Below are 14,844 nucleotides of genomic sequence, written 5' to 3'. Positions count from 1 at the left end.
GAATTGATCCTTGTTTTCCACTTGTCTCTGAAATATCAAATCCCGAATATTAACCAGATTTTTCATTCATATGTTTAGAGATTACTATTTATGTTTGATTCAAGATCAGTTTTATATCCCATAGTACAGCCATGAGAAAGAAGATTAAAAATGGAATTCTTTTTTCCTGGTGCTGATTTTCTTCTCTTAGAACTGTACACAAAGCAAGACTTAATCATCACTTTCTAGTCTCCACTCTTGGCCTTCCATGGCCCCTCCATAGCTGAACTTGAGACCCAAGTTGCTGTTGTTGTTCTTTAGTCGCTAAGTCGTGTCTCTCTTTTGCAACCCCATGGGCTGTAGTTTGCCAGGCTCTTCTGTCCATGGGATTTCCCAGGCAAGAATACTGGGGTGGGTTGCCATTTCCTTCTCTACGTGATCTTTCTGGGACCAAACTTGTGTCTCCTGCATTGCAGGTGGATTCTTCACCACTGAGCCACTAGGGAAGCCCCCTGTCCCAGATACCCATCATAATTTGGAAGTCACATGCCCATGGCTGTTGCCCTAAGGAATATTGACCTTACAAAGTTGCATCTTCCTGCTCATCCTGCCTGGCTATTTCCTGACTCATCCGCCGGGTTCTCCACTGAAGCCCCTTCCTACTTTCTGTCCTTCTCCTTCTCTGGAGAGCCTCCTCCTCTTCATCCCTCCCTCCTCCCCTAGTACATGCTCCCCCTAACCTCCTGATCGCCAGTTACACTTTTTTCCCACATCCCATGGATCCCTTTTAGGACTTCTCCTTGTCACTTATGGTATACTGAATGCTTATACATACAGTTTAACTTTATCTTAAGAACAGTTTAGCTAGTGGGAAAAGGTTACCCTCACTCTAGGGCTTTTCTCTAGGAATAAATGCATTTTAACATTGATCTTCTCCAGAGAGTTCTGCCTTTGATGCCTGAGCTGTGAATTAACTCTAAAGGTAGAAATAAGGCCAGAAGAAACCTCCTCACATGGACTTACCTATGAGCAAAGCAAGAGAAGACAGTGCAGGTCTTCATTCTTAAATCGCACCAAATAGAGCCTGGGGCCACCGCCCCCCCCCCCCCCCCCCTGCCCCCAGCCTCATTGGACAGACCAGGAGGTCAACTAGAACTTTACTCATGGTTCTGCTGGACACTTGGGCATGTCTGATTTTTTTATTGACACAAGAAGAGATTTGGTGACTGAATCTGTTAGTGACCATTTGATTCCTATAGAATCAGAGGATTTTCCCTCACCAACAGGCATTTCTTTGTTCTTCATATTTTTGATTATTTCAGCTTCTGACTTGAATACTTTCTATATTATAACATACACTTTATTTTCACTAGCCTTCTGAGGAAATTACTGTTATTCCTGTGTTAGTGTCACATGAGGAAATCAGATCTAGAGGAATGGTCAAATTATAGGTTTTTACCTTCCATCTGACTACTGGTTTAGTTTGGGGCAGCTGACAACTTCACGGTTTTAGTAAAAGATGCTCTGGAAGATGTCTGATTTGAAGCAAAATAGACCCCAGGGGAAGACTCAAGGTTGTTGGGGAGAAGGATGTCCCTTTGTTTTAAAGCAGCGTGTCACAAGGAGGAGCCGAGGTTTTCATGGTTTGATGGAGGGAATGTGTGAAGAAATGTGTGTATCTTCAGAGCCGATGAAGGTTGGTGTTGATTATTATCAAAAGAATCTTAAGGTTCCGTTCATAGTCATCACCATTCTTAAAGTTGGTTGTGTTCTATTATTGTTGCTGTGTCTTGAGCAGTATAGTTTCTCTAATGTTCATCCCTCGTAAGCTCCTTCTAAAACACCTCATGGACGTGGTGCAGGGTATCATGGCTCCTAAAATAAGACCTCAAACAGCTTCTGGAGATCAGACATGTCAGTGTAGGGTGACTGTAGTTTTCCGGGTTAATGTCTTTGAAACCTGAAGCATTATCTCCTACGTGTTCAGGCTTCCCCATTATGAAATGTTGCATGCTGATAAACAGTAGAAATGTCTCCCAACACATGTTGCTACATGAACTGTTTCTTAATTATTTATAGGAACTTAGAGAAATACATAATAAGCAGCAGCTCCAGAAACAGAAGTCCATAGAGGCTGAACGACTGAAACAGAAGGAACAAGAACGAAAGATCCTGGAATTAGAAAAACAAAAAGAAGAAGCCCAAAGGTGAGTCTTTTCAGTGGATTGTGAACCCATCTGGAAGGAACTTTAGGTACTCACTACTCTTCGCTGAACTTCCCCAAGTTCTTACTGAACCAGAAAGAGCCCTCAGTTTTTAATGTGTGTGACTCAGTGGTAAAGAATCCACCTGCCAGTGCAGGAAATACAGGTTTGATCCCTGGATCGGGAAGATCCCCTGGAGAAGGAAGTGGCAACCCAGTCCAGTATTCTTGCCTGGGAAATCCCATGGACAGTGGAGCCTGGTGGGCTGTAGTCCATGGGGTTGTAAAAGCATCAGACACAACTTAACAACTAAACACAAAACAAGCAAAAGCACATGTGCATGTAAATCTTTGCGTATATAAGTAACCTCTGAAGTTTTCGGTTGGTGCTCAGAGATCTCTCAGGTTGTGATTATGTAGATAAATGGAATTACACAAGGATTTGGGCCAATTGATATGCCTGTTTGCATGCCAATGACCAACATATGTTTCCAGTTCACAGCCTTTTAATAACAATAACCATCAGAGTCTTGGGTTTGAAATCAAAGTCCCTGATCTCACTGGCCGCACAGGGTTTCTCCAGAGGGGTGAATAGTGTACACCACCATCTTCCTTTTTTCAACAGCAAATGAAATTTGAGGTCAAAAGGAGAAAATTTGCTGTTGCTGCTGCTTAAGATCCAGACATATTTTTGTTAGTTTCTGTTTGAATATTTGTGTCTGTTTCTATCTGCTAGTAATATTTTGCATCTGGTAAATTACTAGTGAAATAGTAATTTTTGCACCTGGTGTTTTTGGTTTTGTTTTTACATGCCAGTGGGTAAGTAGGTAGGGTCTCAAACCAATTTAGAGGACTACTTTATGGTTTTCTTGGGGCTAGGTCTAGGATTATGCCCCTAGACCTATCCCCTTGGATGTGTTGATTAGCTCCATTCTTTTATCTATAAAGTTGATTATTTATATGTTCCACCAAAATTTTATATCCCTACAGAGTAGAAATAAAGATACAGTGTCATCATATGGAAAGTTTAAATTTTCTGTGTACAATTATATGATAAATAGTACCCAGAATTTAACTTCAGAAATTACATGATTATATACTTTATTTTATTTTTAATTTTTTATTGGAAGGTATTTGCTTTACAATATTGTGTTGGTTTCTACCATATATCAACATGAATCAGCCACAGGTATACACATGTCCCCTCCCTCCTGAGCGACCCCTGCATCTCCCACCCCAGCCACCCCTCTAGGTTGTCACAGAGCACTGGGGTGATCTCCCTGTGTCATATAGCAAATTCTCCCTGTTTTACATATGGTAATATCTGTTTTACATATGGTAATATGTATGTTTCCGTGATACTCTCTCAATTCCTCCCACCCTTTCTCTCCCTCACTGTGTCCACATGGTTCCCTTTGTTAGTGAAATATGTGAAGCAAATTTTATTGTGTTTTTTTTGTTGTGTTATGAATAACAATTAACATTCTTACCCCTCCAAAAAAATGTTTTGTATAGCATTCTTAAAAGATGTTTTGAAAATTGTAACTGAAATGCTTAAGATTTAAACTAACAAGAATTCTACTGCACTGAATCTTCATGATTATTCGAGTAGAAATAAATATAATATTTTTAAATGGAGAATGAAAGTTCTCTTTGTTTATGTTATGTTCCCTTGGCTGTTTCCTGATTCCACAAAATGACCTTTGTGCCTTGGCTGTGTCACAAGGCTAGCGGATTCAGGTTGTGAACAGAACCGAGTGGCCTGGGTCAATCCTGAGGCCTGTATGGCTATGTGACCTTGGCCAAGTCCTTCACTCCCTCTGCCTCATTTTCCTCTTTTGTAAAATGTGGATGATTAGGACCTGCCTACCTGGTGGGCTTCCCAGGTGGCTCAGTGGTAAAGAACCCACCTTCCAAGTCAGGAGACCCGGGTTCAATCCCTAGGTCAGAGAGAACTCCTGGAGGAGGACATGGCCACCCACTCCAGTATTCTTGCCTGAAAAACCCCATGGACAGGGAAGCTTGACAGGCCATAGTCCACAGGGTCCCCAAGAGCTGGACAGACTGAGTGACGGAGCACCAGGTGGGAGAGTTAAAGTAGTTAACAGATGTGGAGACTTCCCTGGTGGTCCAGTGGCTAAGACTCCAGGCTCCCAATCCAGGGGGCCCAGGTTTGTTACCCAGTCAGGGAACCAGATCCTGCATCCTGAAACTAAGACCTGGGGAAGTGAAAGTGAAAGTGTTAGTCGCTCAGTCATGTCCAACTCTTTGTGACCCCATGGACTGGAGCCTTCCAAACTCATCTGTCCATGGGATTCTCCAGGCAAGAATACTGGAATGGGTTCCCATTCCCTTCCCTAGGGGATCTTCCCGACCCAGGGATCAAACCCAGATGTCCTGCACTGCAGGTGGATTCTTTGCCCTCTGAGCCACCAGGGAAGCCCAAGAATAGTGTAGTGAGTAGCCATTCTCTTCTCCATGGGATCTTTCCGACCCAGGGATCGAAACCAGGTCTCCTGCATTGCAGGCATATTCTTAACCATCTGAGCCACCAGGGAAGACCTGGTACAGCCAAATAAATAAAAATAAATATTTTTTTTAAATGTGGAAGACTAATTATTAATAACATGGTATAATTTATTATTGCACATTAGTTTCATTCAAAGTGTGGTCATCGGGACTTCCCTGGTGGTCCTGTGGTTAAGATTCCACACTTCCAGTGCAGGAGCTGCACCTTCAATGCCTGGTCAGGGAACTATGATCTGACATGCCATGCAGTGTGGGGCCCCGCCCCCCCAAAAGTGAAGTGTGATCATTAGGGAGTCCCCTGGTTGTCTAGTGGTTAGGATTCAGTGCTTTTACTGCAGTGGCCTGCGTTCAGTCCCTGGTTTGGGAACTGAGATCCCACAAGCCACTCAGTACAGACAAAAATAAATAAATTGTGATTGTTTAAGGAATTTTCTGATTTTGTAAAATGTTGTGGAATGCAAGAAAAATAATTCTTGGTAAGAAAAATTTATCATTCCTAGTCTTTTCCTATGGATTTCATACTGAGGTCATCATACTTTTCAAGGCCTAGATTTAATTGCACTTTATCTCTTTGTGTCGGCTACTTTGATGAACAAAGTAGTCAAATTCAGTAAAAGATAGAAACTGTTGCTTAGTAAAGGATGGTTACTACCTCCAGTGTTCAGAATAACCTCTTGGTTTCTGTTTCAGTTCTGGAGAGCTATTCATGTGCTACATAAACGGGCATGTGCCCTCCATGATCTAATTGTTCATGGACTTCTCTAAGCAATCTTTCACTTGCAGTGTTGGGTATACTTTCTGTCCATGGAAGTTATATTCCTGTGTGTTTATGTCTTTTATTTTTCTTTGCAGTTATATACCAGTTTTTTTTGTTTGTTTGTTTGTTTATTTTTTTAATTTAATTTAATTTTTTTTGCGAACCATGCTTTTATTTATTTTATTATTATTTTTTACATTTTATTTTATTTTTAAACTTTACAATATTGTGTTACTTTTGCCAAATATCGAAATGAATCTGCCACAGGTATACATGTATTCCCCATCCTGAACCCTCCTCCCTCCTCCCTCCCCATACCATCCCTCTGGGTCGTCCCAGTGCACCAGCCCCAAGCATCCAGTATCGTGCGTCCAACCTGGACTGGCGACTCGTTTCATACATGATATTATACATGCTTCAATGCCATTCTCCCAAATCTTCCCACCCTCTCCCTCTCCCACAGAGTCCATAAGACTGTTCTATACATCAGTGTCTCTTTTGCTGTCTCATACACAGAGTTATTGTTACCATCTTTCTAAATTCCATATATATGCGTTAGTATACTGTATTGGTGTTTTTCTTTCTGGCTTACTTCACTCTGTATAATAGGCTCCAGTTTTTAAATGGAGGAGTATTTTCCTGAGTTCTCTAATCCCTTTATAAACGACATCAGGAATTTTCTTTCTGTGTCTTTCTAAATCATGTGATCTCGTCTTACCCAGAAGGGGAGCCCTGAGAGCCCCTGTTTTGTTGATTCAGATCGTCCACCTGAAGAACAAACAGTATCCCTTGGTGCTTAGCATCCCATTGACTAGATAGAGCTCTTTATGGAAAGAGACGTCACGGCAGTGTTAACATGGAGCTGCTTCCATGCTGTAACCAGGCGTTTTGTTGACAGACGAGCTCAGGAAAGGGACCAGCAGTGGCTGGAGCGCGTGCATCAGGAGGATGAGCAGCAGCGGCCACGAAAACCCCACGAGGAGGAGAAGCTCAAAAGGGAGGAGAGCGTCAAAAAGAAGGACAGTGAGGAGAAGGGCAAACCGGAAATGCAAGACAAGCTGAGTCGGCTTTTCCACCAGCATCAAGAACCAGCTAAGCCCGCTGTCCAGGCACCCTGGTCCACTGCAGGTATGAGAGACCAGAATTAGGCTAGCAAATAAGCACTCTCCTCCCAAGTCCTTCGGGGAAGTAGCCATATCTGATCAGGCTCTGTCTTGGCTACGTTCATAGCCGTGAGAAGGTCAGTCATTTTTTGGACAGTGCAGATGTTCATTATCTAGCATCAGTTTAGAGGTCTCTTTTAGGGACCCACACCATGGCGACCCTTGGCCCCATTATGCTGGCATCCAGAAGTTGTTTGCAGACAGCAGTGGCATGAAGTTTTATTGCCAAGTGCCATTCATACAGCTGTATTCCACATGGAGATCATTACCCTTCTTGCCAAAGAGGAACCTGCTGCTTCTCCAGTGTGTTCTTTTCTCTGGGAATTTCAGAGCTGTCTCAGCAGCAGGAATTGGTATTTCTTCTCCTGGCCTGTACTCAGGCGGCATTCACTGTTCTTGGTCTGCACTGCGTCCAGTTGTGGTCTTACCTTTTGAATGTTTTTTTGCCCTTTGAACACAAGTGGCCTCCTAACTTACCTTTTATATGACCACGCATGGGGCCTGCAGCCTCAACATTTCTATATCACTTAATAGGGGCAGTTAAAGTTGTGCTTCTTAGCCCTCCCGTATGAGTTGACTGATTTGAGATTTACGTCACATTCAGTCTACTGCATCCTGCTAGACACCCTGCGTTGGGGGAGAGAGGTCTTGATGCCTTACAGATGTGCGCTGCTGGCGTCTAAGCCAGGAGGCAGAGAGCGGGGGCGTTAGCACCGCAGTAACCTTTGATTCGCGTCCACTAATGACCTCTCAGATGGGATGGAGCTGCTGACATCAGATTTGGCTCTCCTTTGGTTTCAGAACCAGACACATCCTCACTGAATGTCTTCCAGAAATTCCTTGAGTAGATGGAAGTGGTTCAGATGTGAAGACAGACAGCAGAGGAGATAGATGTCGGTAATTTGGCTTGTGTCATACATTTCTGTCCCATGTAGCATTTCATTTTTGTCCCCTTCCCCTCCTTTCCTTATAAACAGAAAAAGGCCCACTTACGATTTCTGCACAGGAGAATATAAAAGTGGTGTATTACCGAGCACTTTATCCCTTTGAGTCCAGGAGTCACGATGAAATCACAATCCAGCCGGGAGATATAGTCATGGTAAGAAAGCCTCCAGCGAAAGTCTGGTTTCTGTTGATGGTTAGCATCTGTCCTCTTCTTGTACTTTATTTGACAGTTGTAAAATTGTGGGCGAGTGTGAAATCCAGTAATCCAGCATTTGAGTTTTTGAAGTACTGACTCAGTCTTCTTCCTTTTCTGTTTGAATGAGAGACAGCATTTAAAAATGCATCACCTTAAAATAGAATTGTTAAAGAAAAATGGGTTCCTGACATAGCCTTCTGTATTTTCAAATCTGTAAAGCTCTGCTAATTTCAGAGATTAGATTCTTACTGAGATACTATGAGTAGTCGTTCAGAAATAGTTTTAAATGCAAAGTATCTGATCACAGTTGCCAGTGATAACTTTTCTATTTTTTTCCCTTTACTCATGTAAACTTTGAATTGCCTGAAGAGTAATGAACTAAATACAGTTAATCTGCTTTCCTACTCTGTAAATGAACAGATGAAAGAGTTCAGGATTTTGCTTGTCATAGCTTTTTTCTTTAAATACAAGAATTAAATATATATATATATATAAAATAATTAAATATAATCTTGTGATTGTAACTAAAGCAATAGTAACCAGTTTGAGAAAGAATAAAGGAATGTGGTTGACCTGAATTCTTTCCTAAAAGAAATCAGTAGTTCCTCAATCCAGTTAATGTACGTCTTAGAAGTGGTCAAACTTTGCATTACTGTTGGCTTTTTTTTTTTTTTTTTAAAGATGGAAATGGTTCAGAATTTTCAAAGAACTGTGAAAATTAATAATTGAGACAAACACACTTCCCATACTGGGACCCTATGTCATTGAAGTATAAAGGATGTCGTGTAGCCACAGTAATTACTCATACATTCATTTTGCATTTATGTATCATATCTGTATTTAGAGTATGTGATATTTCATGGATCAAAATATTTAGAAGGAGCAATGTGTTTGTTTCTCAGAGAAGCTGATGCCCTTTCCTCTTATTTTCTGATAGCTTTTTCTTTAGTTCTTTTGGTCTGGGAATAAGGAGGTTACATCTAAAGGTCCAGAATCTTTCAAAATCAACATTTCCTTCACAGTAATGGAACCTGAGCTTTGGATGCCCAGGCACCAGCCTCAGTTATTCTTCACAGAACACCCTCCACACGAATGGTGACCCGAGGCAGGCAGTGTTTTCTCAGCTTCTTCCCCATCTTCTCTGTCCTGATGACCTCAGGCTGCCTTTTAAAGCAGATGAACTGTAATTTATCTAAATACCAATCAATAGCAGGAATCTAAACAGTATGAAGGTACAATGCTGTAGCAGATAGGACCTTATTACAAGGTTGATTTTTTTTTACACTGCTTTCAAAAGAAAAAAAAAAAAAAAGCCTAACATTTTTGAAACTGGATTTTGTTGCAGCACAAAGTGCAGAAAAAGTAATACTCTTTTTGAGATAAGGAAGTGTTAACCAAGTGTTATGATAAGGAAATGTTACAGATGATCTATATTTTAATGAGTAAATATTGCTATTTTTGAAGGAAACATAATCTTGTTACAGTGATATTGAGTCCTTTTTCCTTAAATTAACTAGTTAAGCCCCAGCCCCTCTGAAAGAATAAACTGTAGATATACTGTAAGAATGAAACATCTCATTAAACATATGTTTTGCCTTGCTTTCAAACCTGTGCTTTCCTGGTGGAGGTTAAAGGGGAATGGGTGAGTGCCTTCTCACTGTCAGGAAGTCTGTATCTTATTAAATGTTTTGTTCTTTTAAATGACTTTAATTCTGTGTAAGTACACATATCTTTGGGTGTTGTCTTGGCAGTAAAAAGATGTTTTGAGTTTGTGATGTAGGCTGTGCTTGAAATAGGAAAAGAAGAAAAGAAAAGTGTAAAAGTTTGCGTGCCAGATTTCTGCTTGCTTTAGCTTCCATGTAAGGACTAACTTGAAGGCTCCGTATTGGCAAATTATCAGGTCAAGTCTCTCAGAACATGGGCGAAAATAAGTAGGTTAATAAGTAGGTTAAACTTAAAAGATAAAATTCTTTTTTAAAAGTTATTAAAAAAAAAACTTTCTGGGTTAAAACTGGAGGCCATCAGTGACCAATATGGAAAGATTTGACAATATTACAAAATTAAATCCTGTAGATTGCGAAATATATGAGAGATAAAGGGTTGCCATCCATGATACATAAAGACTGAAAAGTTAATATGAAAGAAACCTACAGCTTTAAGGAAATACATGCACATTTTTAAAATATACAAAAAAATGTTTCTTTGGTGATCAGGAAAATGGAAATGTTAAAGATGAGATAACATTTTTCATCTCTCAGCTGAGCAAGTTTACGAGTTTGATAACATCCAGCTTTGTCAACAGTATAGAAAAGTGAGTATAATACACATCGTGAGCATTGTCATATGAATTGGCTAAGGCAGCTGAAAGGCAATTTGGCAACGCTTATTCAGTCTTAAATTTCTCATTCCCCTTGACCCAGGAACTCTGTTATTCTCCCTTCTATAGGCTGTTTTTGGCAAATGCACAGATAAATGTGTCCAGGGATATTCACTGCAGCACTGCTGGTAAAAGCTAAAAAGGAACAGCCCTGTATCCCTCAGAAGGGAGATGGTTTAAATAAATTACAATACAGCTAAACAATAAAGATGTTTTCGAAAATTACACAGATCTACATGTATTGGGTTGGTCCCGAAGTTCGTTTGTGTTTTTCTGTACAATTTGGCCAACCTGATACGAATAAACTCTCCAGTAAAAAAGCAGAAACAATATATAGAGTATAATTGTATTTGGGTAAATAAAAAACCAGGTGTGTGTGTGTATGTAAACGTTTATATGTATATATAGTTTACAGTTTCGCAGTGTAGGCATCAAACTGTTAATAGTGGTTACTACTTGGCAGTAGTGGGGGGCGGGGTTTAATTTTGTGTACTTCTATACCACTGGCATGCAAGAGACTCCGGTTCAATCCCTGTGTCAGGAAGATCCCTGGAGAAGGAAATGGCAACCCATCCAGTATTCTTGCCTGGGAAATCCCATGGACTGGGATCCCTGATGGGCTATTGTCCATGGGGTTGCAATGAGTTGGACACAACTTAACGACTAAGCCACCACCACCATATTCATATTTACAACTTTATCAACATTTATCATTTTTAATAAAGCACTAAAGGTAAATCCGACTTTGACAAATATAACAGAGTGTCTACCCGGGCCCGGGTTACTGTTTACTTTATCTCCGACATCCCAAATGTGTGATGAAGGGACTTTGTTGTGAGGCATCCTGTATCCTCTTGTTGAAGGGACTGGAGTGGTGCCTTCATTTTATATCACAGAACGCAACAAGACACCCCAAGTGGCATTCAGCTGTGTTATCTTTGTGAGGCTAACAATTGGACACTCAAAATGGAAATTGACTTGTAAGAGTAACAGTTTTTTTATTTCATGAACTTTGTAGTTAAGAAACACAGTTGTGAAAAATACATAGTAGAACATCCTTAGCAATCTCTCTTGGTTGAGTAATCAGGAGTTCACTTATTTTTGTAGGCATAGTCATCATCAAGTTCTCATATTTCTCAAACTTTGAAAAATAGCTAACTATACATGTTGAGATTTTAGAGGTCTAGCAACTTGTATCCTGTTTTAATGCAGGCAGTCTTGCAAGAGGCTTTAAAAAATATTTTGCTTTTTAAAATCTTGATTATCAGCTCAGATTTCTCCAAAAGTATTTTTTCATGATTAACAAAAATTAGGTGGTATTTCATATATAGTCCTCTTCTAACTGTTGTTGATAATACAAAGAAATATAAGGTAACATCTACCATTCAGATGTTTCAAATCTTTTTAGAAAAATAGGGAGAAGCACATGAAAAAGCCAGTGTGTGATGAAGTTCCCAGTGAATGCTCACTACTGCTGCTAGGAATATAAAAGAAAAAAGGAATCAGAGTGAATGGATGTGCGCTGGGAAGACTTCTGAGTGGAGGCATCTTAGTTGAGTTGACCTTAACAGCTCAGGCTTAGATACTCTGAAAATCTATGGCCTGTCTTCTGATCTGGAGGTCCCATTACCTGGAGGGTGAAAAAGCCCAATTTGATATCCACAATGTATTGAAATAATAGCATGAGAGATTAGAACAGTGCTGCTCACTGCCATTTTGTTTATCTTAAGAACACAGGCTGATCATCTAACTCAGCTGGCTTTAAATGGTGCAAGGCTGAATGCATCAGTCCTGCTCAGGGATCTTAAAGTGAAAGTGAAAGTGAAGTTGCTCAGTTGTGTCTGACTCTTTGCAACCCCACGGACTGTAGCCCACCAGGCTCCACAGTCCATGGGATTCTCCAGGCAAGAATACTGGAGTGGGTTGCCATTTCCTTTTCCAGGGGATCCTCCCAACCCAGGGATCGAACCCGGGTCTCCTGTATTGCAGACAGATGCTTTACCATCTGGGCCACACACACACAAAAAACCAATCCAGGACTCTCTCCCAGAGACTCTGGGAACTTTTAATCCATATTTAGAATTCAAAAAGAAGGCTGAGTACTGAAGAATTGATGCTTTCAAATTGTGGTGCTGGAGAAGACTCTTGAGAGTCCCTTAAACAGTAAGGGGATCAAACCAGTCTGTCCTAAAGAGATCAAACCTGAATACTCATTGGAAGGACTGATGCTAAAGCTGAAGCTCCAATATGTTGGCCACCTGATATGAAGAGCCAACTCATTGGAAAAGATCCTGATGCTGGGAAAGACTGAAGGCAGGAGGACAACAGAGGATGAGATGGTTGGATGGCATCACTGACTTGACGGACATGAGTTTGAGCAAACTCCAGGAGTTGGTGATGGAAAGGGAAGCCTGGTGTGCTGCAGTCCATGGAGTCGTAGAGAGTTGGACACGACTGAGTGACTGAACAATAAGAATTCAAAATCTTCTCTGGTGGTTCTGTCAGGGAGTTTTGGGTACCACTGATCTTGCCTAATCTCTTTTCTGTCAGAACTAATCCCAAGTCATTCTGAAAAATATCATTTTCTTAGAACCATCCAAAAAAAAAAAGAGACTTCTTTAGGGGTTCTTAGCCATCAACCAGCCCATTCATTCAAAAAATTATTTATCTTTTAATTTAATGTTACTCTTATAACAATTTAAACTCATTTTTTCTCTTCTTTTGATGGAGAATTTTTTTTTTTTTTAATGTAGTCAATACTGTTTCTTTCCTGCCTTTCTTAGATTTCTGTAACCTTAACATCTGAGCCGTTGCTGTTTTGAGGGACCAGTATACACTGATTCCAAGAGTGAGCCTAATCCAGTCCATGCCTGTTTTGTAATCAAGTTTTACTGGCACACATTCAGGCATGTTCATTTCCATATTGCCTACAGCTGCCTTTGTGCTACAATTGCAGGTCTGAGTCCTTGTGAAAGTTAAGGGGACTTCCCTGGTGATCCAGTGGCTAAGACTCCAAGCTCTTGGTGCAGGGGGCCTGGGTTCAACCCCTGGTTCCATGACTAGATTCCACATGCTGCAGCTAAGAGTTCACGTGCCTCAGCTGGAGATCCTGCATGCCACAACTCAGACCAGACACAGTCAAATAAATATTTAAAAAAAATTTTTTTGGCTGACCTCTAGATTAGCACTTTAGAAAACAGGTGGTTTTTTGTTGTTGTTGTTGTTGTTGTTTTAATGTTTTAAAATTTTATTTATTTTTTTATTTATTTTAGTGGAGAATAATTATTTACAATACTGTGCTGGTTCCTGCCATACATCAACATGAATCAGCCATAGGTGTACACACGTCTTCTCCCTCTTAAACCTCCCTCCCACCTCCCACCCTTCCCTCCCCCTGGGTTGTCACAGAGCATCTGGTTGGGCTCCCTGCGTCAGACAGCGAATGCCCACTGGCTAACTGATTTACGCATCAGATAATGTATATGTTTCCACGCCACTGTCTCAATTCAGCCCACCTTCTCCTTCCCCCACTGTGTTCACAAGTCCATTCTCTAGGGCTGCGTCTCTAGAAAACAGCTTTAGTATCCTCATCCAGGAGTTTAGGGGTAACCCTTTTATTTCCAAACTGGCAAACGCGTGAAGCACGTGCTTATCTCCATACTCCCCAGCATATCCCTTGCAGCGGCAGCAGCAGGTCTAAGTCTGTACGCAGTTTACACGTGTTTACTGTCCACAGCCTTTGTTCTGCTTGTTAGGAGAGAGAGAACCTCTGCTACCCTTCTTTGTGACAAGGTCAGAGGCGTTGGAAATCTTAGTGTCACCTAACAGAGATGGCGGTCATGGTGCCATAGACACTGAGAAAGGAGATCTGATATTATTGGGTGTCGGGGTTCGGTCGTTGAACCTAATGATGCTGCCTTCATCATACTGCCGCCTCAGTGCTCTCTGGTATGCAGTGCCTAATTATTAACAGTCCATAAACGAGGTCCCTAACATATTCCCAGTCCTTTAAGCAACATTTGGGGTTTGTGCTTCCTACTTTGACATTTCACTAGAACGACTGCAGATGCTTTGAGGTGTTACAGTGGGCTGGCTAAGCGAAATTGTATTAAGACCAATGTTATTAGCACAAAAATCCCCTCACTTGTAAGTGATCGACGTAAGCCACAGATAGATGAATCTACCCCATGCACGTATATGTTCACGTTATAGCCAACCATAGACGTATACAAAGAAGTCTATGTGTTTGATTGTGCTTATTCTATCCTAATTATAGATAACATTTTTTCACAATTGGTTGGCATTTTGAGTAAAGCTTTTCAACTCCAGGAGGAAATGTTTCTCATTTTCATACAAGACCCTTTAGACTTTTTCTAAGTGGTTAATTTAATTTAATGTTAAATGTGAGTTTTTATTTTATCCTCTGAACCTTAAAATTTAATTGGTCATTCAAATTAGTGGATTTCTATAAGAATAAATTAAATTCATTGAGACTGTTGTTTGTTCAATTAGCAAACAGTTTCCTAGGTTAAAAGTGATGGATTTCCTTGGTGACAAGTGACAAGCTGGTTTCATTATTGCCTTGAAGGGTAGCAGAAGCTCTTGTCTGCAAGGATAAGGGGCTGGCATGGCACCCTCTCCTCTTCCTGAGTACACACAGGCACGTCTCAATGGTGGTGCTCATTTTCTGTCATC

General features: G+C 40.8%; 1 protein-coding gene across 10 annotated transcripts in view; it reads left to right on the top strand.

Annotated features, from left to right (window-relative positions):
• Positions 1–14,844, top strand: part of ITSN1 (intersectin 1) — a 246,746-nt gene that overhangs the window by 146,444 nt on the left and 85,458 nt on the right. For 6 of the 10 annotated variants that reach the window (XM_027556377.1, XM_027553336.1, XM_027554091.1 and 3 more), the window contains exons 17-20: positions 2,059–2,186; positions 6,367–6,596; positions 7,609–7,730; positions 9,400–9,414. In XM_027556377.1, the coding sequence (XP_027412178.1) occupies positions 2,059–2,186; positions 6,367–6,596; positions 7,609–7,730; positions 9,400–9,414 (495 nt within the window). The remainder of the gene's footprint in view (positions 1–2,058; positions 2,187–6,366; positions 6,597–7,608; positions 7,731–9,399; positions 9,415–14,844) is intronic. The other 4 variants (XM_027557093.1, XM_027555542.1, XM_027559431.1 and 1 more) reach the window with 1 other exon arrangement.

The sequence above is a fragment of the Bos indicus x Bos taurus genome, chromosome 1 (assembly GCF_003369695.1).
Source record: "Bos indicus x Bos taurus breed Angus x Brahman F1 hybrid chromosome 1, Bos_hybrid_MaternalHap_v2.0, whole genome shotgun sequence".
NCBI lineage: Eukaryota > Metazoa > Chordata > Mammalia > Artiodactyla > Bovidae > Bos > Bos indicus x Bos taurus.
Note: the sequence above shows the minus strand (reverse complement) of the source record. Positions and strands in the feature narration are given on the sequence as shown.